This window comes from Neopsephotus bourkii, unplaced genomic scaffold (genome assembly GCF_033783945.1).
Source record: "Neopsephotus bourkii isolate Nb327-2 ecotype Australia unplaced genomic scaffold, CSIRO-AGI_Nbou_v1 NB_803, whole genome shotgun sequence".
NCBI classification, from domain to species: domain Eukaryota; kingdom Metazoa; phylum Chordata; class Aves; order Psittaciformes; family Psittacidae; genus Neopsephotus; species Neopsephotus bourkii.
In genome coordinates, this window is record NW_026901299.1 from 165,141 (window position 1) to 190,189 (window position 25,049).

The 25,049-nt window shown below is 46.2% G+C and overlaps 1 protein-coding gene across 4 annotated transcripts in view; it reads left to right on the forward strand.

The window, feature by feature from the left end:
* Positions 1-12,176, forward strand: part of FBXW11 (F-box and WD repeat domain containing 11) — a 76,847-nt gene extending 64,671 nt beyond the window's left edge. For all 4 annotated transcript variants that reach the window (XM_061355445.1, XM_061355443.1, XM_061355444.1 and 1 more), the window contains 8 exons: positions 1,273-1,410; positions 2,002-2,120; positions 3,125-3,374; positions 4,510-4,628; positions 5,253-5,363; positions 6,363-6,441; positions 7,943-8,131; positions 11,849-12,176. In XM_061355445.1, the coding sequence (XP_061211429.1) occupies positions 1,273-1,410; positions 2,002-2,120; positions 3,125-3,374; positions 4,510-4,628; positions 5,253-5,363; positions 6,363-6,441; positions 7,943-8,104 (978 nt within the window). In that variant the 3' untranslated portion in view covers positions 8,105-8,131; positions 11,849-12,176. The remainder of the gene's footprint in view (positions 1-1,272; positions 1,411-2,001; positions 2,121-3,124; positions 3,375-4,509; positions 4,629-5,252; positions 5,364-6,362; positions 6,442-7,942; positions 8,132-11,848) is intronic.
* Positions 12,177-25,049: the final 12,873 nt, after the last annotated feature.

Genomic DNA, 25,049 nt, shown 5'->3' on the forward strand with positions numbered 1-25,049 from the left:
CTCTAGAAGCATCCCTTAGTAGTCATGTGTTAGACAAATTCCTGTGGCACATCAGGTTTGTATTATCCTCTCCAAATTGCATAATGGGAGACAACTGAAGGAGCAAATACATGGAAAACAAAGCGGTAGGTTAGTTTTCCCTTGGATCAGACATGTTTTCCTAGAATTGGGACATCATAGTTGCACTGCACTTTTATCTTTAATGAGAGCTTCAGTTGTTTTCCAGCCTTGGCAGAGTTGTAGAAGTGCCTGCAATTGCTTTGAAAGTTAGGATTTGATTATAAACATATTTTTCCAAACAAACTGGCAGTCTATCAGCTTCTCTCCAGGTTTCCATGCAGTACTGGGGGGATCCCAGGGAAACGGCTAAATAAATGGTCTGTTCTGGTGCCTGTGTTGGAAGACAGAAGGCATCTCAGGCTGTCTAGGTACTGCAGGCCTGGAGTTCTGTGCATGGATTCTCTTACGACTGTTGTTACAAACTTGCTATCCCAAATCCCACATTTCTTTGAAACCAGCATTAGTTATCTTACAAGTAATAAAGCAGATTAAAGCATGGAAATCATCCTGCTTCTGCTATGGAATACTTTGCAGCTTTTTAAGATGCACCAGGTCTCTTTTCCGTAAAAATACCTCATGAAATGAAAATGTTGAGAATTACATTTGCACAGATTTTGGGAGGAAAAAAGAAGTAAGTTTGGGTTATTTGTCATCTGATAGTTCAGGTTTATTTTCGTCAGCCTTTAAGGTGCTCAGAGGAGGCTTTCGTATCTCAAAATCCTTTTCTACGATGTGTAACAACAGTTAATTGGTGAAATGACAGGGTAAGGGAAGGAAAGGTCCAAAAGCTCCTGTAAACCTCCCTGTTGGACTCAGCAATTTTGTAATGTTAGTTACTCGGGTGAGGCTGAACACTGCACAGTATGAGCTCTGGTTTAATCTTTATGTTAGCTGGTTATGTAAATATGGGGGTGGAACTGAATTGTTATGAAACGTATATCTCTAATGGCTCCTTTGGAAATTCTCATTAAGATTTGTTGACCACAATTTTCACAGCTAAATACAGCTTTTGCCATGACAAATTATAGAAGCCCTAATTCTAATTCATTGTGTTTTGTATATCTTTACTGGGGGGAGAAAAGGGACATTTAAATGTTAAGTACTTTAGGTGTAAGGATGCAAAAGTGGAAAGATTGCTGTCCATGGGTGGGAGTAGTCATGCTCAAGCAGGCAGTCTCGTGCCTAACTCCTGCTTGTTTCCCCTCCTGTTAGACTATAGAATCTAACTGGCGATGTGGGAGACACAATTTGCAAAGGATTCAGTGCCGCTCTGAGAACAGCAAAGGTGTCTACTGTTTACAGTATGATGATGAAAAGATCATCAGTGGCCTACGAGATAACTCCATTAAGGTAAATGCTTCTTTTCAGTCTTTTCCCTAGGGAGAAGTGGATAATTCTGCCTTGGAAAGATAGCTGCTTGTATTGATTCCTCATATCTCTTCATGGGGCAGCATTTATCTGTGCAGGGTTTATGGGGATGGGGTGTATTCTGTAGCCTGGCAAAGTTCTCAACTGTGCTTTGCTCTGGAAACTTTGGGGACTGCCAGCCAGAGATCAATACCATTGACCATTGACAAGAAACACTTGTGAAACTGAAGTTCACATAACATGAATGAAGACTGAGTGTGCCACTCACTGCCTTTACCTGTGTCTTTTGGCACTGCTAGTAGTTCGCTTGCATGTGAGTAGGTTGCTTCCTCTTGCAAAACAGGACTTTATCTTCTCATGATCAGTGTTTATTTCACTTTCTGTCAAAAACTTGCATGAAGGCTTCCTTGAGCTATAAGGGAGGATGGGCCTGCTGACTGGACAGGCTGACTGGCCTGGGATTCTTCCTCCTATCTCTAGTTTTCTTCCTTCCTTAACAGTTGCAGCAATGATCAAGTCTTGGATCCATGTTCTTGGTCTTGATAAGCCATTTATACTTCTTGTTTTTAACAGATCTGGGACAAAACAAGCCTGGAATGTTTGAAGGTATTAACAGGACATACGGGCTCAGTTCTTTGTCTGCAGTATGATGAAAGAGTCATTGTAACTGGATCTTCAGATTCTACAGTGAGGTGAGTGTGAAGTGTTTGCACAAAAATCATGGCTGGGAATGTTTACAATAATTTCTAAATATCAGAAAACATCCCTAATATGAATGGGATACTGTTATTCCAAACCCAAGATATTCATACTTGGCAAAGCATCACATTCTTTTTTTTTTCCCAAATCTGTCTCTCTTTTTTTTTTTTAGTGTTAATAATTTTAAAGGAATATGACCTGAGTGATTCAAAGCATATCCTGAAGTTGTAGAATGGCTGAATGCCAACTGTACAGTAATTTAGGGTTTCTTGTACTGCCTTCTGACATCTCTTCATGATGACTGTTAATGAAAGGGTGTTTGCTAGAGATGGAGCACTTCTCTGACTGCAGTTTTGATCCTAAGTTTCAGTCCTTGTATGGTCAGCAGATGTCCCATATAAAGATACTCAGGCACAGTTCAGTGGAAGGGCCTTGTCTCCTGGTGTTTCACTGGTATACCAATGTAGGTCTCTAAAACTTCTCTGAAGTTAGGAGCTGATCTTAACATCTTTCAGGTACTAAAAATTCAGTGGTGATTTTTCACTTCACATAGGCTAGTAGGTGGCCTTGGGCGGTGCTTCATCCCAACTGCTCCTGGTGGCCATAACATCTGAATGAATGGTGTAAAGCTGTAACAAACCACCAATGTATTGGGTAGTATTTAGGCTGGCCTGATCCATCAATTTATGTATCATACAAGCTCTAGTCATCCTTGAATAGTTGCACAATTGTTAAGTAGCTCTTTCTTTTAGCAGTGGGCCCAGTTTAGGCATTTCCTGGCCTAATTGTTTGCTGCTCATAATTGTTGCTTGGGAATCTGACACATGAACTAGGATACTTCCCCAGCATGCATCCCCCTGCATTCCCCAAGCTCTAAGAGGTGTTAAACAACCAGAGAGCTCTCCATTAGAGATAGTAGCAGACTTGTGCATGTTTACACTTTATCCCATGCATAGCTATCATCCTTCATTTGCAATAAAATGCTTTTCTTTTGCAGAGTTTGGGATGTAAATACAGGTGAAGTCCTGAACACGTTGATTCATCACAATGAAGCAGTACTTCATTTGAGGTTCAGCAACGGCTTAATGGTGACATGCTCAAAGGACAGATCAATTGCTGTTTGGGATATGGCATCACCTACTGACATCACCCTGCGCCGTGTTTTAGTTGGCCATCGTGCTGCTGTTAACGTGGTAGACTTCGATGACAAGTATATTGTGTCAGCATCAGGTGACAGGACCATTAAAGTAAGTTGGCAGAGCTCTCACGGAGGTCTGCAGGCCAGAGAAGCTTCTGAGCATGGCTCTACTGCGAATAGCTGAGGTGCCCATGAGCAGTTCTGTGCCTTTTTTTGTGTTCAGCTTCCTCTCACTAGCTGTTAATGTCTTTATGCACATAACTAGGCTCGTAACATTTTTGTGGCTTCTGTCATACGATTGCAAAGAAGTGAAGCCTATTTGCTGTTTGAACTCTAGTCTCAAGATCAGTTTGTTTGTTAAATGTGGCACATTTTGTGCCTTTTTCCAAGCGGTATTTTTTATTTCAATTGGCAGTCCTGTTCCAGACATGAAATTTATCAGCAGTGCCTTTCCTCACCACACCTGCCCAGCAGCTCCACCAGACTTTGCCATGTTTGAAGAATTAAGAGGCTGTATTTGAAGACTCTTACATACCAGAAGATTTGATTTACCCAGAGTGTATTAATATAACAAAGGCATTTCCACCCGTTCCTCTCTAGAACCAGAGCTACCTTGGACTGTGCCAAAAAGCTCTTGGCAGTTTAATGTCCAAATATCTGCCAGAGATCCTGCTGCACTCTGTGTTGGAAAATGAGCCACTGGATACTCTATGTTACAACTTCAATTACAGTTCATTAGAACTGGGCAGAGTTGATTTGAATCATTTAAAGTTAAGAAAGAAGCGGCCACCAGACTTCTAGAGGCCATGGGTTTGGCTTTCTCTTTCTAGTAGATTGCTACCAATTTCTTTGGCAAAAATCTGGGGCTTTTATTTATGTGATAATTTCCACTTTCAAAAATTATTACTAATGCATCAAGAGTAAAGTGTAATCAAGCTCTTGAAATCATTTGGGACAGTCTTTACCACCTGAAAATATCTTCTATATAACCCTCTCAACTTCTCATCGACCCAATGTGCAATAGCAGTCCCTGTGGCTCTTGTCACTGCCATGTCCCCATAGCACTGTTCTGCTAATGCCAGGTGCCCACTCTTTGCCCATAAGAATAGTATATGAGTTTTCATTCCAGTGGCCAGCAAAGGTCAGCCTCAGCCTCCTTCTGTTCATGAGTTCTCCTTCTACTGAAATTCAAGACCCTTGCCTGGGGGTAATTCTCAGAGGAGCGTTTCTCTTGTGTTTCACAGGTGTGGAGTACAAGTACGTGTGAGTTTGTTCGTACTCTGAATGGGCACAAGCGTGGCATTGCATGCCTCCAGTACAGGGATCGACTAGTTGTCAGTGGATCTTCAGATAATACTATTAGGTGGGTGCCCACAGGCTGCTATTGGTATGTAATGGTGTCCATCTGCATGTGTGAAAATAGGATTTCCCCTTACCTTTGGTGCTGTTCTGCACTGCTGCATGTGCAAAACATCCTTAGTATGTTTTGATATTGGAGCAGATGATGTATGAATGAAACTTAACTCAGTGTGACAGGAGGTTTTTCACATCCCTGTGAAAAAAAGTGGGATGCTGAGGTTTATGTTAAATGTAAACAAAATTGACCTTCCACTGTAGTTTATCACCTTGTCTTCTGCTTGGAGAGATGAGGAAGATGTTGGCTACTGGTTTTAATTTTTTTCTGAACCTCTAATCATGAATTTATACAAAATAGAAAAAAGTATGTTCAAGTTTCCCAAGATAACTTGACATGTATCCAGCCTCTACTTGTATAGAATTTGGAATGAGTAAATGAATTTTAATATACTGCAGCTGCAGCACACACTTGTCTCTGAATTGCACACAGGGAACATCTCATGGCTCTCATGCCTTTTTAAGCAAGTTATGTGGTATCTCCCACAGAAAACCAGAGTGCTTGAATCCCTTAGTGTGAGGCTAAGGGGGACAGTGTTGAACCTGAAGTACTCAAAGACTCTGTTCTCTCTAGGCTATGGGACATTGAATGTGGTGCCTGTTTAAGAGTATTAGAAGGCCATGAAGAACTGGTTCGATGCATCAGGTTCGACAACAAGAGGATTGTTAGTGGAGCCTATGATGGGTATGTGTTTGAAGCATTTCAAGCAATTCTGCCTTTCTTAGCAAAACATCTTCTGAAAGGCATTGAGCCTTGTGTTCCCTTGTGAAGGGATCTCTTCTGGTTTCACTAGTGGATCAATATTTAACTGAGTGGCTTCTGCTTGAGCATTTCAGCGCAGCAGACTACAGTTTTAAGTAGCCAGGAGGCTGCTTTTTTGGTGCTCTTTAGCATGCTCTGAAATGGTTAGCACTGAAGTTTGACTTTCCGTAGAAAGTAAACTTTTGTTTGGCTCAAGTGACATTCCTTTGTTTCTTTCCTCAGGAATTGCTTTTTGCCAGGTACTGTGTGCTTAGAGTAGTTCAGACTATTTTTATAAGACAGCAGCACTGAATGTTTACTGTGAGCATAAATATACCTTGAGGGGCTCTCAGATGTCTTTAGTGACCTTTTTTGTTGGGCTGAGGGCAGGGCCCCACTGTTAGCACTTCTGACTCAATATTTTCAGTGTGTAGTGGATTCTCAACACCTTATATCCATGTCCAAATTCTCAGTTTCTTTGCTTGATTTATACTTCCAGTGAACAGCAAAGTTACTGAAAACAAGTCTTCAGCTGTTTGTCTCTAGCCTTTTATTTGGGTTCAGTATCTCACTGGGCTCGGCAGTCTGAGCTTAATTCCCACTGGAACTTTGCACCTCATCAGTAGTGCTGTGAATTTTCAAGATTATCTGCAGTTCCAAAATGGCTTGGGCATGTATGGTCAATTTGTGTTTCATATAACCAACCCGCTTGGTCCATCACAAAAACATCACATGTGTTGCTATAAAGAAATACAAACCTACCTATGTTTTATGAGCTCTAACCTTAGTATTTTAGTGAAGATAGATTCTCTAATGTTTTGCTTGATCCTGATGAAGTAGCTGTAGGAAAAATCTAGCATGCTCTCCATTGCTTCAGATGTTTCTTCTATGCTTATACTTGAAATGATGCTTTCATAATGACCTTCTCATTTTACTTTATAGCAAAATTAAAGTTTGGGACTTGCAAGCTGCTCTTGACCCTCGTGCCCCAGCAAGTACATTATGCTTGCGTACATTAGTGGTATGTAAACCTCATCTATTTGGGGTTATCTGGGATCTTTTATGTATGAGAGGCACGTTACCATGTTATAGTGGGGTAGGTGAGAAACTCAAGATGTTTTAAAAAGCCTTGGCTGCTGCTTAGTCTAAGAATAAAGAAAAATTTATGTTGTTACATCCTGAATGATTTGGATCTGAGCTTAAAAGAAAGATTGTTTTTTTCTAGTTTCAGATTCTTGGATACTCTTTAAATCAGCATGACACTGTATCAAATCATTCTAGTTCCTGGTGTGTTTCCCTAACATCGTTGTAGGGCTGGCTTTAAATTTCCTCATATTAAAAAGCGGAGAGGAATCTTGTGAGCCTTTCCCAGACCTTTCTTCTAATCTCTCAGTTTGGAAGAAATGGGAAGAGGGAAGGGAGGTCAAGTCAAAGGGATTACCACAGGAACTCTCATCACTTCAGAGGACTATCAGATTTAAGGCTGTTGCTCAAGTTATATTTTCCTTTGTAATGAGGGTTTTGGTTTATAACAGTAGACTTAATAAAAAATAGATTGGGGAAATGAGTTCATTGTTCCTTGCACTGAAATGTGCATGAAATTTTACTTCAGACATCAGTTTGACAAGCTAGTAGCAACCCAAAGTTATTGACTGTATGTGATGATAACTGGCTTATTCAGCATGTGCTTGGCCTTTCCAACACCTAAAGAAGTGCTTAGGTGGCTAGAAATGCTTTTGCCTTTTCTTTCTCTTCAGTAGTCTTTGCACAGAGATAAGATTTAATCATTTTCTTTTCCATATGCATGCAGTGCATTTAGTTTTACTGCAAAAGTTGATTCTGTCCATTCTGTGGGTGTACTGCAGCTCAGGTTATAGTTTGGGATCACTGACAGCTTTGGTTAGTTCTCCAGTGAAGGTAGCGTACTCATTTTAAGCCTATTAAAAATGGGTGAGCAGGACAAAGAGGAGAACCTTTTCTGGGCCTTTTGGTACCATTTTGAGATGCCTTGCAAGAGCTGATGGAGCGTGTACACCTTCACCTTGGCGGTGTTTGAACACAGTCGTCTTGCCTAGTAAGTGAGCCATAATGATCCTTTCAGCAGCATACCCTAGCTGAAGCTGGGATGTGGTGCATGATGGCTGCACAAAACTGGAGTTAGCAGCAGCACTGAATGCAGATATTATGTAGGAGAAGGAGCCCTGGCAGATTGTCAATGCCAGCCAGTCTTCTACATGGCTGCTTCTTGATTGACAGGCTGCTTTTGTCTGTAATAATCTCAGCCTCTAAAACTGGCCCCTTGAGGAGGCTCAGGGTTAACAGGCACTGGATTTGGAAGCCATGTGAAAAAAGTTTACATACAAAATCAGCTTTTCCTAAATCTGAGTTTATATAACTAAGGGTTTCTTACCAGTACACCAGCTTTATAATGCACTGCTCTGTGTCCAGATAGGTGTGTGAGTACGAATGTAATGAAACATCACTCTCTTCCTGCCTTGCTAACTGATTTGTGTCACCCACAGGAACATTCAGGACGTGTCTTTAGACTCCAGTTTGATGAATTTCAGATCATCAGTAGTTCCCATGATGACACAATTCTGATTTGGGATTTCTTAAATGTGCCACCGAGTGCCCAGAATGAGACCCGCTCTCCATCCAGAACATACACTTACATCTCCAGATAACAGTCTGCACTTTACTACCCTCAGAAGGTAAGTCTCCCTCTTTTTATTGATGTGTTATAAAATCTGAAATTGTCACTCTGCCTGCAGGTTGGCTTAGTCAGAGCAAGCAGTTGGTATTTTCCTTAAGAAAGCAAAGCCTGTTTGTGCCACAGAGACACCGTATAGCCTTTGTATGGTCATCCTTCAGCTCATAAGACTTGTCATGTTTCCTCACCCCCTTTTGTAATCCCTCCTGTTCATAATTGGGTGCTTCAGGTATTCTATGGGATGTTATTTTGTATTCACAACATCCTTGGAAACTGAGGAGACTCAGTGTATTGTGCAGGTGTTCCAACTATCCCATGAAATCAGAGCCTTTTGGAGCTCTTGATGCATTTGCTCTCTGTATGAAGCTTGGCAATGAGCATTGTAAGACTGTGTGATCTAAATGTGTGTGATCTTTGGGCACTAAGCTGCATGCATGTGTGATCTTTGGGTAAATGCTCACCAGAAATGAGCGGTACCATGACAACCACAAATAGTAGGGTTGTAGGGAAAGCTTTCAGAGATGAAAATTGTATCATGTAAGGCAACCTGACACCTCAGAGCTGTCAGGAACCCAGCACATGAACTTTGCCTCTTTTGTTTCCATTTTTCTGCAAGTCAGCTTCATTTAGTTCTCGTAGCATGGTGGGTAAAAGCTCTGCTGTAGATCTGTTAGGACAGTGGATGCTGTTCCTTGTGTCATCTATATTGCTGCCAACAATTGCACTTCAGACTATAAATAGTTGTGAAGGTTGGAAATTGGAGACATGGAAATTGCCTTCCCCAAGCAAAGCAGTCGCCCCTTTTTCCAGCGCCCTGTCTCTGCCAGTGCTGAGCCATCCAGCTTCCAAGGAGGTGGAGACACTGCAGCAGTTAGGAGTAACACTGCCCTCACAGGAAGGATTTATTTTATTTGAAGTGGATAATTAATAGTTTGCTTAAACGCTGTGGGAAAAGCTTTCCCTGTCTTCATGTAAGCCTGGACTTTCATTATCTGTACATGGATGGGGCTTGGAGCAAGCTGCTCTAGTGGAAGGTGTCCCTGCCATGGCTTTAAGGTCCCTTCCAACCCAAACCATTACAGGATCTTCTGATCCCTGCTGTGGCAATGAGATCCTTGGGGTTTTCCCCTCCTTCTGTAGGATCTCTGCTTCTGGCTAGGAAAACTTTCCCTCGTGAAGACACACTCTGCTGCTTTGAGATGCTGGTTCTTAAAAATCAGGTCTCTTTCACCTGTATGCATTCCTCAGGAAAGTGTTGGCTGCCTTTCCTACTCGCGTTAAAAAAGGCCAAGGTAACATCCTCTCTGGAGATGACACCTGGATCTGTTGGCTCGTTATGTTTCACAGAGGGTCAAAGCAAAAACTTGGCCATGGCTAGAGTTCCCCGTCTTTCCAAATCTGTAATTACTTAATATAATTAGGTCTATGGATAAGGAAGAAGCTTTATGCTATGATGATGAGCTAGTGTGCAGAATCACCAGTTAATGGAACTTTCCCTTAAAACCACATTTGAAGAATACTGCTGCCAGGGTAGTTTATTAAAGCTCATGGACTTCCTTATCCTGCCTGCAGTAGGGCAAAAGAAATCTGAAAAGGCAAAACTGCTAAAAGTAGTGTTTATACAGGGAGAGTGACTGAAAGGTACAACTTCCTGGGAGGTAAGTCATAGAATCATGGAATGGTTTGGGTTGGAAAGGACCTTAAGATCATTTAGTTCCAACCCCCTGCCGTGGGCAGGGATGTCTCACACTATACCATGTTGCCCGAGGCTCTGTCCAACCTGGTCTTGAAACTAAATCCTGAACCTACTGTAAGATCCAGGTCCCACAGTGCTGCTTACCTGTGACTTCCACTTCAGAACTGTTTTATTTGATCCAGGATGGCATGTTTGTCTTTGCTGTGAGAAGCTTGGTGCTGTCACTGATGGTGATGTCCCTAGGACTTTGTCCTTCTCCTCTTCAGACAAGCTTTGATGCCACCAGAGTCCATACTGAAGTGAACTAATGCTCTGGCAGCTCCAAGGCCTGTTGAAGTTGAATGGTTTTCCCTCTCTATGGAAAACTTTTCCTTCCTTTCTGAGTAATTCCATTTGTTTTATCTCACCTTTTCAGGCAGATGGAATAGGCTGCGTGAGAAGATGACAGTAGTATTAGGAACAGTTTCCATCTATGTTCTAGTTTGCACACCAGCGCTGTCTTCTGTGAAGTTATAGGATAATTTGAGATTGATAAATTCCTTTTTTGGTTTTATGTTATGAAAATCACAGGAGTTTGTTTGGCAGGCTGCTGTCATTAGCTTTGATTCATGGGAAGGCTACACGCAGCTTGTCTTAAAGCACAAAAGAAATGAGGAGTTGACTAAAACTTGTATTGATTCACTTGACCAGCCGTGTGTTGGTGTCTTTCTTTCCTCTCTTGCCACATGTGGCCCACAAGACCCACTGGCACTGAGGCTTGTGAAATACAAAATGCCTTTGGCACGTGTTGTTCTGTTCAAATTCTGCACACTTGACAGTGTTGCATAGCTTAGGTCTGACTTGTCCCATGACGCCTGACTCAAACCACACAGACCTCCATATCCTGGGAGTTGTTGGTGTTGGTAATGACAATCCCTTAGTAATTACTTCCTCTATAGGAGAGATGCTGTTGATGTCACTTTTTGACAGGTTTGTCTGACTTCAGTATCCAAAAAACATAAATCTACATAAAATGATGGTCAAACAGCTTGTATTTCATGATGACGTTTAGTGAGAGCTTTACGTGCTTTCAAGCCTTGCCGCTTTCTTAATCTCGAAGCAGCCCTGTACACTTTTACAAGGCTTTGCAGTGTTCTGCCTCTTGAAAGTGGATCATTTTTGACAGTCCTGGCAGTTGGCTGCCAGAGTTTTATTGCTTTCTGTTGAATTCCTGTTGTTTATTGTAACATGATAAAAATTGTTACCAGATGATAGTCTAATATTCTTATATTAAGCAGTAGGCCATGGGCTGGGGGAAGGGAAGTCAAGGGGAAGTGCCTAAAGATGTTTTAACCTTTCATGGGAATTTCATATCAGAGGAGGGTCGTTCTCTGTGGACCATAGAATCAATTAGGTTGGCCATTAAAGGGTTTTGGGGCGTGGGAGGTGAAAAAACAAAAGTTCAGATTTAAGCACACTGAGAACTTGCATTGTCTCCAAGCTAATAATGGAGCCACGTGGCTGGAAAGGGTAACCAAAATACAAAACTACTGGAGTTTTTTGTCCATTTTCTTGAAAATTTATGTATTAAAGCAACTGAACTTGCATCCTGAGCAAAATCCACTCCTCACAGCTCTGTGGAGGTCACTGTTTCAGTGAACAGTGCGACTGGCTGGTGGTTCACCTGCCAGGCGCCAGGAGGGGTCTTGATCCTTACTATGTGTAAGAAGACTGCCAAGCTATAGGTGACCCCCCAGGGAGCAGCAAGATTCTCAGTGTGCTCTTACTTCAAGTGAACTCGGAGTACCTTCCACAGCAAAGCTATTTGCCCTGTAGAGGTGCACCTCTCCTGAAAGGAAGGGCTTCCAGCACAGAAGGAAGTATTTCAGGGCGAGCACCCCCTTAATGTGTTGTGCGCCTCGCAGGTATTTTGCCCTTCCAAGTTGAGAGCAAAGGATGGCGTGGCCTGACCCTCTCCAGGTGTCTCCATGTGATGCTTTTCAAGTTGTATCCTCAGTTCAGCTTCTCTTTTGTCTTTTTCAGGGTTTCACAGTCTTGAACTACTGGATTTTTGGCGACTACATGCCTGAAGATGTTGGCTGACAGCTAAAGTCAGAATTGGTTCTAGATGCTGTGTAGATGCAAAGCAGCACAATTCTATATCTAAATTTCTTAATCTTTCCTGCTCTCAGTGGTCATCTCTGAATTTACTACAAATTCACTGACTTGGAGTAGATGAATTTCAGAAGCCTGTCCTTCCCTGCAGTGAGAAATCCAAAGCTTCACATGTAAAGTGTCTGTAGAAACTGAACTCCGATGGCTTGTTTTTCAGAAATAAATCAGAAGTCAAGAAAGGACTTGGCCTAATTTATATTGCTTTGCACTTTTGTCTGACTTTAAAGAATAAGAAACATTCTCCAATGAAATTTGGGTGCCAAACACATACCCAGAATGTACAGAGCTTTGCTTTCAGTCACCATTGTCCTTTAGACTTTACTCTCATGACAGATGCAGAGCCCGTTCTGTTTGCTAGGAGTGTACGTTGGACTCTTAGAACTATTTCTGAATTGCTCAGTAATATTTTTGGATTACGGTTTACTTGTTTCTGCACCAATAATTTCTTTTAAATTAAAGATTACCTGTACTTCAGGCTAGGTTATCTAAACTAGTTGTATAGCACTGTCTTTTCCTTTTAACTGTGCTCTGTACTGCAGCCGTCCTACGCTTCCTAATGTTTGGTATAGTAAAACCTTCCCGTGTGTGCTTGCCTCATTTCCAATACTGTATAAGCATGTAGATATAATGTACATACCAGTGGAACCTCCGGGTGCTAGGGTCAGGGTTGCCTGACACTACACACTAACACAAGAAGTGGTAGCACTTGGCAGCAGGATGTTCTAACTACTGGCGCTGGAGGCGTTCACCTGAGTCACCGAGAGGTTCCCTCTGCAAAAAGGAGGTTTTCAGTATTCATTAGGGTTGTTTTTCTGGGTTTCTGGTTTTTGCCCCCCCCCCCTTTTTTTTTTTCTTAATGGGAACTCCAGATTTTAAAATGTAATTTTAAACTTTTTAAAAATTAAACAAACCCAGGTTTAATTTATGTTCTGTATCTTATTTGTGTGCCGCACTGTGTCCAGATGTCTGTACCAACAGCAGGTCCTCGCAGCTCGTGTCCCTCAGCATTAGTTGGGCTGCTCGGTGGAGAAGATGCCATGGGCCAAAGTTCAGTTTATTTATGTGTGATCTGTAACAGTTCCTCATGGTGGAGAGGAGGTTCCCTTCGAGTCAGTGCTGCGCTTACCGTGCTGATTGCTGTGCTGGTAATGACCCTGCTGGTTTTCTCTTCCATAGCCGTTTGCTGTTCCCATGTCCTGGTTGCGGTTCCTCCTTGTTGGCGCTGTTCTGAGGAAGTCTCAGTAGTTTCTTCTTCTGTTGTCATGGTCTCTCCTCATTGATGTGCTCATAGAAATGCTGTCTCATGTCAGAGCAAGACATGGATAAACGCAAACACGGATATTGTACCTGCGTTACCCATGTGGCTGTGCCTGTCGGTGGCTTTTCCTTCATGCTTCACTCGAGCTCAGCGTAGAACCCACCTCTTCTCCTGGGGAAGACATGTGCTGGCACAGAAATGTGCTGTCATTCCTCTGATCCTTTGTACATCCTGTGCATGTCGTCCTCTGGAAGCACTGCCTTGGGTTTGCATTGTCCCCTGTCCTGACCAGGCGTGGGGTGTCCGATGGTGTTCGCAGTGGGACCGCCGTGGTCAGACGCATCGTTCCCGTGTCACCTGAACTCAGAGAATGCGCATGTCAAGGTGTTACCATTACAGAACTGCAGCTTCAGGTCGCCTCCTGCTCACCCTTCCCACTGAGGGAGGTGTTGGGATCAGTGTTGGAGTGAAGCTCCTGTGTACTTACAACAATGATTATTTCACCAAGGTGACCGAATGCGATGAAGTGCGGGAGAGTCAAAACCTGCTCCTAAGCAGCTGTAAGGTCACTCTGTGGTAAGCTTGGCAGTAGCGCGTGCAAGTGTCTTACTTTACCCGTCTCATCTGATAGCTTTAATATCAAACCGTTTAAAAACAACCCCCTGTCGCAGCCCTGAAGAAAAAGGTATTTTTTTCCCAAGATCGGAGTCCTTTTCGTAAATGCATGTATAAGATTTCAGTTCCTCTTTTTCCTTGGGCGATAATGGTGTTTGAACACGCGATCTGACCTTCTTTGTGCTTTGTGTACCACAGCAGTGGACTTCGTGATTGGCACCCAAGGAACTTGACTCCTGGGATTAATGGTAGTGATCCTGGCTGCACTCTGGACTTTGTTTTGCTAACATAACTGAGCAACTGTACATTACTGCTATATTAATGTTTCAAAGCACTGGGATAGTCGAATTCTAACTTGTAATTATGTTTGCCAATTATCTGTTTGGAAAGTTGGTGTATGAACAGCTTCTTGAAACTGTTGAATTGTACAGATCCCCTTCCCGACCTGAAGCTTTGTACTGTGGAATGTGCTTAATAAAAAAAAAATAAAACCAAAAACGTTTCAGCATCAATTTGTCAAATAAATGATGGATCGGTACCAGCATGAGCCAGGGGCCGGCCTCTGCCTGCCTTCATGCGCGCTCAGCCGGAGCGTGGTGGGTAAGTGCTTTCCTGGGGGTGCCAGGCCAAAGTGTTCCGAGTCCAAACTGCGCCTGCAGGGGCCCAGCTCCATGCTTTGGCGTGCTGTGTGCGGTGCTGCGGTTGGTGTTTTACCTGTCCCTGTACTGCAGTGTGTGCCTGGGGAGGATGTGGTGCAATAGGGAACTGAGCTGGGTCACCCGTTGCAGAGGCACCGCATGGCTCCACTTGGCTGCGGTGCTCCCATGTCATGTGTCAGCAGAAACATCCCCAGAGGAATTTCTTTTTCCTTGATCAAGGGTGCAGATTGAATTCCCAAAGCATTGCCTGGTTCTGTGGCCACTGGAGCAGTCTGTGTGTGTGTGTGTGTGTGTGTGTGTGTCTGTGTGTCTGCAGGGAAAGGGTCTTCACTGCTGGTTCTGCCTCAAGGAGGCAGCAATTCCAGGGAGACCTTAGAGCAGCTCCAGTGCCTAAAGGGGCTACAGGAAACCTGGAGAGGGGCTTGGGACAAGGGCCTGTAGGGACAGCCCAAGGGGAATGGCTTGAACCTGCCAGAGGGGAGACTGAGATGAGCTCTTAGGCAGAAGAGCTCTACCCACTCTATGATGATGTGGGCCATGCCCATCCCCTGGCTCTCAGCTGGAGGAGCCAACCTGTTGGCCAGGGCTTCATCTTGCCTGCACCCATGGGAAGATGCTCCTCCAGCTGCTCCCTGACCTTCCCCACGCTCCCCACAGTGCTCACTTCTTCCCTGCAGCTGAAGAGTAACAGGGATGCAAGGACTCAAAAGGATTCAGAATTGTGTCTTCTGGGTTTTTTTTTTTCCTCGTTTTTTAAAAACTTCAATGAAATCGATCTGTTGCTATGGAAGAGAGCTTCTGGGGAATAGATTAATATGGGTGGTGAACAAAACCCAACCAAAGGCTGTAGAGATGCCAGAATGCTAAGGGAATCCTGGCACTGGTGCAGCCAGGGTGTTGGTGCAGCTCCTGATGTGCCTCATTTGATGTGCCTCTCTCACTTGAGAGAGGCAATTTTCCCATAGGAGCCACCTGCTCCACGTGGAAAACAAGCTCCATGACTCAGTTCTCAGCACTTTTGCAAGACTGAATCCATGTTCATGCCCTCAGCACCTGTATTTATACAGCACCAAGCACATTATCCCATTGGAGCAAGATCCAGGCCTTAGTTCTTTGTGTTCAAGGTGTGTAATGGTCTGGGCTATGGATTTCTGACAGACAAAAGCTTCCAGCCCACATTAAACAATGCAACATCACCGGCAGAGGGGATGGGTAGAGCATTTCCATGCAGGACATGGACCTTCCTCTGCACTGCATCGAGAGCCTGGGGGGTGCTGTGGATGCTGCTCCATCCTTCTGAGTGCTGCAGGGGCCCTCAGGAATAGCTTCTCCCAAAGCAAAAGTGCAGCAGTGACTCAAAAACCAAGCTCAGGACAGATTCTCTTTGCCGTCCCACCCCAACACTGCTTCCTGACAACCCCAGGCCAGACCCAAGCCGCAGGAGCTCAGCCCTGCCTTGGCCGTGCTGCTCCGCCAGCAGTGTGGAGGGGAAAGGCTCCGTGTGTCGCACGGGTTGGAACAGGCTGTGGCCATTGCTGCAGTTTAATCCCACGCTGGGGGATGCTCACCTCGCGCTGCGGTTGCTCTGTGGTGGGATGATGGGGTTGGAGCGTGCTCCGTGTCAGGGCAGTTTTATGGCAGTGTTGGAGCCCGGGTTCCGCAGCCTCCTTGTGCTTCCTCCAAGTCCTCCTTGCGTTGTGCTGCGCTCTGTGGGACGGGAGCAGGACGTGGGGCAGTTGTTCACCACTTGCGCAGGGCCATGTCCTCACTTCCATAGTGCCCTCCCGTGGGGGAGGCAGCGTCCTCGCAGGCGTGCTCTGCGCCTGCAGCAGAGATGCTGCTTGTTCTGCAGGACAGCTGGAACCCAAATGTAAGATGGCAACAGCCAGCGGTGATCACCCAGGTCTAGAGCTAGCGTCCTCCTTGCAGACCTCATCGGGCCTGAGTGCAGGCACTGCAGCAGGATGAAGCCCTCTCTTGAGTTGGTTGGTTGAGCTCTCTGGGTGATTCCACTGTCAGTAAACGTGGGGTTTGTGCCATTAGCATTGCCTGAAACAGTTCATTTTATCCTTACAAAATTTTCCCTTTTTTCCTAGCATTTAGACTTTTTTTCCTGACTATTCTGTTAATTTAGCAAGTCAAAATTACAGCTGAACCAAAGAGATTCCACCGAATCCACAGCATGGTTTATGCATCTCTGCACAGTGTTTCTGGATGTATCCCATCAGGCAGCAGAAACGAACACCTTGTGCCTTCACTTCGACAAGGACTTAGTGTAGCTCTGCTGCCTGCCCTGAGCCCCACCAGCGCTGTGGGAGCAGCGTTCAGTTACGGCTGCATCTGGAGAGGTTTGGGGTTTGATCGCCCTCTCGCCCACATCATCTTTCCTCCTGCCTGCTCACAGCCTCAGCCTGGAGCCAAAACCCTCGTGCTGGGGTAAGGCAGCCATGGCAGAGGAATGCAGGTTCTCATCTGTGGGGTTTCTGGGATCAGCGCAGCGGGGCTCCTCGCCAGCAGATGAACCCCGTGATCTCGCAGGTCTTTCCTGCCTCTGATGAGTTCCGCATGTGCCTGCGCTCCTCACCCTGCTCGTCTGCACCGCGGCTGCTCCTTGCCAAGGTGTGGGGGGGGAGGATTGAGACGAGGCGCTTGGAGCGCTCAGCACCCGCGCTGTGGACTCCAAGTGCCCCTCGCTGGTTTGGCAGGCGATGGGCAAAGCCACCCTGCGGCTCCTCCCCGCACTGCGGGCACCCGTCGGTCTCGGCACGCGCTCCTGGCTGGCTCACAGCCCCTCGTCATGCTCCACAGCAGATGCCACGAGACTCGGGCTGTGGAAGGCGAAGTCCAAACCACCAGCACTTGGATGGGAACGCAGACATTTCCCCCTGGAACAGGGCTGTGCTGAGGATGGGAGGGGTGGGGATGTGGCCAGGGGGCTGCGGCCCCCAACCTCTGCTTCCTCTTGGGCGGGAGAGAAAACAGCTCTTGCACGTGGGCCCTCAGGTTTAGAGAGATGCAGGTGTAGGGGGGCAGGCAGAGCTCAGTGCATGGCCTGGCTGCTGGGGACCCTTTCTACTCCCCTGTCCCCATCCTGATGCTCCTTGGCACCCTACCCCATCCCTCTTTGCAGCTTCGCCCTCTATTTATCCTGGCCTGCAGACACAGGCATGCAGATGGGGATGGGATGAGCAGGGTGAGGAGCAGCAGCCCCGTGCTCTGCCACAAGTGATGGGAGCAGGGGAAGTCTGCTTTACAGAGATGCTGAATCTGTCATGGTTGCACCCGTTTCTTAGAGAAACCAATGCAGCTGCTGCTCAGGATCTCCTGGATGAAGGCAGCAATGGACAGCCATGGTGACTAGTGGGGGGCAACCCTTTGCCTTATAAGCTAAATCCAATCTGTGGGTCACCCATCTGGTGGTCTGGGGGTATCCAAGGCAGGGATGGATGTGCAACCACTGGACCCTGAGGCTCAAAGCCCATCACTGACTGCCCCTGTGCTGTGATCATTTGCTTTGTGAGTGTGGGGCTCAGCCTTCATGGAGCCTGTCTATCACTGGGGACCTCATTTCAAGTGTTGGGCCTCAGCCATAGCTGTGAAGGCAGTGAGATATGAAGCTTGCTTACACTGTGATGTTGGGGTCTGCTTTCAGAAAGAAGTGAGATGTTGTGCTTAGCAAGGGAAGGGTGGAGAAAGCTCCTGCCTCCTGCAATGGTGGCAGGATGTGACAGAGTGGCAGGGAATGGCTGACAATGAGCCCTTTGGCTCTGCATTAGAGCTTGTGTTCTGGGCTGCATGGAGCTTAACAGAGCCCAGCCTCATCCCCATGTCCCCAAATCTTCCTTGAGAAGTGGAGCTCAGCAGGAGGCAGTGCAGGAACAGCAGCAGAGGGAGGGGACTCGTCAGCCCCCCCACCCCATCACTTGGCTCTTGGATGTGGTACCTGCTGCCTGGGGAGACCATCCCGGCTCAGGGCTCTGGTGCTCACCCCATGGGAGCCTGGGCTGTGTCCGGTAACCCCCACATGGACAAGCTGCCTTCAGCTGGAGCCTAGGGCACAGCTCTGCCCAGGTGCACGTCCCCCACCACTGCGTGGCTGGTGCTTGGGGTGTCCATGCAGGGTGGGCAGCACCGTGCAGGCACGCAGAGCTGGGCCTCCCCCTGAGGGAGCCGAAGTGGGAGCTGAGCCATCGCACCCACCTCTGCTTGGCTCTGATGGTGGGAAGCTGCTGGACACCAAACCCTCCCCCAGGACCATCTTCTGCCTGCACATGACTGGAGGGATGCTCCTCAGCACCTTGACACCCCCAGAGCTGCGTGCTGCTGTAAACATGGAGCCACCGCCTGGTTTGGGTTGAAGGGACCTTAAAGCTCACCCAGTTCCAACCCCTGCCATGGGCAGGGACCCCTTCCACTGGAGCAGCTTGCTCCAAGCCCCTGTGTCCAACCTGGCCTTGAACACTGCCAGGGATGGGGGTGCATACAAACGACAATGAAGCACTGGAGGGCAGTGAAGAGACAACCTTCCCTTCAGTGATGGCTCCTGTCTGTGCCTGCTTGAAGGATGTGCTTTGGAAACGGAGTTCAGAGCAGAAGGCAAAGGTCTTGGGAGCCACCTGAGCGCAGCAACCTCAGTGCCACCGCTCCAGAGAGACGCAGTCAAGGACAGACGATGCTCTGCTCGCTGATCGCAGCTCAGGACATATAATCCTTACTTCACACTTTTTCCCAGACAATATCTTTCCACATAATCTTAATGATTCCTGCTGCAATAACAAATAGGCAGCCCTGAGAATAACTTCACACTTCATTGCTCGTGCCAAGAATCTCACCACTTGGCCCTTCTCTGGGTGTTTTCCCTCCAATCCATCTGCACAAACAGAAGTGGGCCAGTTCTGCGCCTCAGGAATGAGGAGATAAAAAGGCAATCATTTATTTTTCCACCAAAGCAAGAAGTATTTTATAGAATTTGCTCAAGTTTTTGTTTCAGGAAATTTCATCATGTCTCCAGGAAAGAAAAAAAGCAAAAAAGCTCCTAATTGGCCTCAGATTTGTCTAAAACTCCCTTTTCATTTGTGTAATCTGAGGAGCTCCAGGTCAGCTCCAGGTCACTGCCGTTGGTGTTGCTTTAGTGCACCTCTGTGGATACCTCCTTTCTGCAGCAGCTTTTCCTTCAGAAGCAGCCCAGCCTGCTGCCGTAGCAGCCTCTTTCCTTGGCAACCATTTGCATTCCTTTAGCATATGGAAATATTTGTTAAAACACATACCAGTGTTTGCTGCTATAGGTGAAATTCTGCTTCAGAATCGGGGCGAGTGCTCCTGGGCTGCCTGAGTGCTGTAAAAACCCCAGCAGAAATCCCTCTGCTTTGGACAGAACGTTGCCGTTTCCCATGATCTGGCCTTGGATCTTGCTGTCAAAATAAAACGCTGGTGGTTATCACATTAATGACAATGTTTTGCTTGGGACAGATGTGATTTTGCCACCCTCCCAAGGCTTCCTGCTGTCTTGACGTGCTGGTTTACACAGCTTCAGCTGGGGAGTCCAGGCCAGCCTGGGCTTCGCTTGGTTTGTCTGATCTACCTCAGCAAAGCTGTGCACTCCTTTCACCTCAGAAGCCATTGTGATGTGGTGCTGTGATAGGGCACGGGGCGAGGGCTTTTAACTGAAATAGGGGAGATTCAGGCTGGATTTAAGGAAAGAGATCTTTACAGTGAGGGTGGTAAAACACTGGCACAGGTTGCCCAGAGAGGTGGTGGATGCTCCATCCCTGCAGGCATTCCAGGCCAGGCTGGATGTGGTTCTGAGCAACCTGATCTAGTTGAAGATGTCCCTGCTCTCTGCAGGGGGGTTGGAACTGGATGAGCTTTGCAGGTCCCTTCTAACCCAAACCATTCTATGATCCTATGATCTTGAAAATGGAGCAAATGCTGACCCTGTGTGTGCTGTAGAAACATGGGGAGGGGGGGTTAAAACAAAACTGTGTACCTGAAGAACCGGAGTTTTTGGAACAGATAAAGCCAGAAAGGGTGGGAGAAAGTAAGTACTATCCCTGCTTGCTGCTAAGGAGCTGTAGCACAGAGGAAAAGATTGGTTTACATCTTGGATAACGTCTGTAGCTGAATCAATGCAGCCAGCGCTGCCTACAGCAAGGCTGTCCTTTGGATGGGATCATCTTAGGCTGGAGTTGCTGGGTGTTTCAGCTGCATACTGGAAGCAAAGGGGATGCATTCTACATGTGCCCCCATGTTGTGGCCATCTGGTTTAGTCACTTCATGCTGCTGGGGTCAAAACCTGGCAAAAACTTGCAAAGTCACAAATGAAAAGCCCAAAAACCAGCAAAAATTGCAGGGGAGCCTGGGCAGGCACAGTGAGGGAGAAAATGCTGGTCCCATACACAACACAGCCTTTTAAACGTTCTGATAACACTGAGGAAGGACAAACTGGCTCTGGGAGAGAAGAGAGAAATGGAGAAGACCAGGCAGTGTGCTCCTTAGTGTGCCACAGTAACAGCCATGGTGGATCTTCTCAAGCATTGGAAAAGCTCTGGAAATAGGGAGCAGCTCCCAGAGCAGGGCACAGCAGTAGCAGGTTAGTGTCATCACTGCAGGCACTCACCAGCCACTGGACTAGAGGCTGGGAAAGGACCTTAGAAGGTGGAGATGCTTTGCCAGTTTAATTACAAGCAGGACTTGGAAACAGATTGGTTGTGTTCCCATGGGAGATTCTTGGGTTTTAGGCAAGCCTGTGGTTAAGCAGCACGTGAGGCTGGATCCAGCATGGAGGTATCTGTGTTTATTCATGGTAAAAGGAGAGCCTGTGCTGCAGTTTGAATCTCTTTCTGGAGATGCACTGGTCCTCGCCTCCTCCAGCTCTGATTCTGGCTCCCACCAGCAGCCCCTCTGGAAATGGGACAAAACCACCCATCTGGGAGTGTGTGTGCTGTTTACCTTGAAAAAATAGTCTGTTTTCACTAGCAGCATCCTTACTGCTCTGTTAAAAGCTGCTGTGTGCCCATGGCCGGTGATGCCTCGGGAGAAAGCTGTTCTGGCCTGAAAGGCTCAAGAGAGGTTGAACTCTGCTTTGCTGAAGATCATGTTTCAGCAAACGGAAAGGCCATAAATGCCTGCACTGGTTGCTTGACAGGGGTTGGACAGAAAATTGGAACAAAGGGAGAAAAATCATCTATTCAGGGCAAGAGCAGCAACGAAAGAAATACCAGGTTCAGCCCTGCATGACCATCAAGGCAAATAAAGATGCTGAAGGATGAATTCTCTTTCAAAGCCACACTTGTGGGCCTGGTTTGCTGTGGAGAGGCATTGCAGCAGCAGGGGTGAGTATAAGCAGAACTCATCTCCACCCTGTGATAAGCATGGTAATGCTATCACATGTGAGCACATGCTGGCTCATGTGCCCTCCTCATAGCACCTCATGAAGTTACTTTGGGAGATTCCAGTGAGCAGAATGTGGGCCTCCCAGACCCAAGGGAGCAGAGGAAGCATCCATCCTGCTTTATTTCTATTCTGTTCTATTCTTGGTCCTGTTACTGGCTAAGAAAATGGACACGACGCCTCTTGGTGTATTTGCTGGGGCATGTGCAGCTGAATCCCCATATACAAACTGGTTTTTTTGCTTGTACTGTATTTGCCACTTCTGTACTGCCCCTTCTGTGTATTTACTTATCTGAGGTCTATTTACTCTGCATAATCCCTGGGGGAAATATTAAGCCTGTAGGTATTTGCATTAGAAATGTTGCATTTTAGATCTGATGGGGCCCTGTTTAACACAACCGCAGGATGTAAAGGTGTGAACTAGATGCCCTACATTGCGCAGTGACCTGTTGTTGCAATGACAAGTAATACCATCAATGCAGTAGAGACCTGCCTGGGCTGGCTGCTGTTTTGCTTGTTTTTCCCCTTGTGGTTCCTTTGGATTCCCTGTGGTTGTTTTGGAGTGCACAGTTATTTTGCATGGATGCAAGAAGGAAAGCAAACACAGATACTGTATTCAGCTATTTCACCTTAGAGCAGCCTCATTTCTTGGGGAAGATGCCTCAGAGCAGACTTAGAGCAGAACTTCCGCACAATTTTCCCTCTTCTGTGTTGTATTTTGCTTACTTTCCAGTTGCTGTTAATCTGGAACATACAAGTCTCAATAATAGTGGGGTTGGGTTCTCTGTGTGCTTTGGTAGCTTTCTAAAGCCTTTTACTAAGTCTGACATTGTCAGATTATTTCCTTGGTATGAACTCTGCCATGAAACCATTTCAGACAGCAGGCAAAGCAGTGGGGCTCCAGCCATGGGAAAGAGCTCGAGCTGGGGCTGAGTTTCCAGCAGGATGAGGGCTGGAGCTCCCCTCATTCCAAGCTGTGGGCTCTGGTTCAGTTCAGATACTCATCTGCTTGCTCATGACTTCACATGAATCATTTCACTCGGCCACAACAGGACCTTGATCTTGCTTAGGGGCCCTTATTCCACAACCACATACAAAGGAAAACTTCGTAGCTATTATTCCAGGGCTTAAGTTCTCTCTCTCATGACCAGACACATGGCCTAATATCTGCTGGCAAGCTGGGAATACAAAATGAAACACCATTATATATGATCTATTTACAGCTGTATATATGCTGATGCTGATCCATCTGTGTTTCAGGCTGTGTGCCATTTGGGGTATAGTGAGAGGGAAGCCCACTTAGAAAGCAAGCTTGCAGAGCAGTGTGTTTCTATTGATATCCTGGATAAGATCTTTTGCCCCCAGGGTCTCATTTTCTCCTGTATCTGATGAGCACTGTGAGACAATAGCAAGCCTGAAGCCAGGTTATTAGCTTTGAATGGTTAGTTCCATCAGAGTTGAGCCCTCATGTAGGGACCCAGTTGGCTGCAGGGGGTTCAAAGGGGCTCTGTATGTCCAGTAACACATGCTTTAGAAAACCTGAGCCATGTACAGCGCTGAACTTCAGCAAAGCTTTCGGAAGTCGTGCCCCAGCTGTGGTTGCTGAGAGGTCTGAACCCTGCATGGTGACAAAGCCAAGTGTCCTTCCAGGGAGCATGAGCCCCTCGTACCCAGCTGGTTTTCTGGTGAGCATATTGCAGTTTGCTTGCACCTTCTGCTTCATCCCCACCATGTTTTGCCATATTAAGCAAATAATAGAACTGGTAAAGATGTCAGTAACAAATTCCATATTTTTTGTGTTGATGAGTTTCCTGCAAATCCCCATTTCTGAGAGTCTTTTAGTCAGAACTGGCTGAACCCTGCTTGCAAATGGATTGCAGCTTGCAGAGTGTCAGTGAGTTATTTGCTGTGACCAGCCTTTGGCTATTTACTATGAGTTCTGCACTGAGTGATTAATCATGTATGTTGGGTGCTTGTGTGTTGTTTTGCTTTTTCACTCCATGTCCGGATAACTGAAACAAGAGGAGTGAAATGAGGAAATTCAAGTTGCCACATGAAGACTTCCAGTGTGACTGCTAGAGCCAACACACATTCATGTGAGGGCTGGCGAGACTTTTACTTCTTCCACTACCTCTGTGACATTTTGGCAACTCCTGAGCCCATTGCTGAGCTTTTAACTTGTCCCATGTGACAAAACCCAACTATGCTGGGCCATGCTCCTTCTCAGTTACTGCAGTGATATAACATGCATCCTGATGATATTCTTCCTTAAGGAAAATCAACATTATTTTTGAGCAGGAACCTCATGGCCTGGATACGTGTCCTTTTTGCCCAGCCAGCGCTGCGCTGTGGTGGGAGAAGAGCATCAGCATCCACGTGAACAAGGAGGCCATCAGAGTTCAAGGTCAGTGAGGACAGGGTGCTAAGGCAAGTTTCATTTCAGCCTGTTCTGAGAAGTTCAAGGTTACCTGTGCCAAACCAGTGGCTTTAGTTCTCCATCTTTGAGGAGGGTTCAGCACAAATCTGGCCTCATTCCCAATAATAAAATCCCCAGTGGCAGCAGGATCACGCTGGTTTGGAAGTGTATGTGGTGGTATATGGGCTGACAGCATGAGGACTCTCTTGCTTGTCCCAGTCACAAGGCTGGTGCCTGCTCTGCCTTGGCTCAGTTTGAGTGAGCAGAGTGGCTTGTCAAAGGGGAAGATTTGGGCACTAGGTAGGGACTACTTTGAACACAAATGTTACTTGTGCATACAATATGAAAACTACTGATTTAAAGCATGGGTGCAGTGGCCTCAAGCCCATAGTTGGGTAAAATTGGCAGGCATATACAGCTGAAGTTGCTATTGCTCTCTTTGGATTTATATTCCCTGTATAATCAGGTTGTATTACCTATGTGTATAACTGTTTATTACCTAGTCCTTCTTAGCAGCATCACAGAACCTATGGTTGTAAATAGCTGGTAAGCACCTTCAAAAAAGAACTGAACCTGTTCCAATGCACACCATCCAGCTTTGCCTAGGGATAAAGATGCCCTGCCTCCTGGAGGAGATGGGGGAGTTTATCTTCCTTTTAAACTCATAGGCAAAGATACTGAAAAATGCCACATGATTTTAGAAACCACAGTGGTTGAAGATTACTGTAGAGG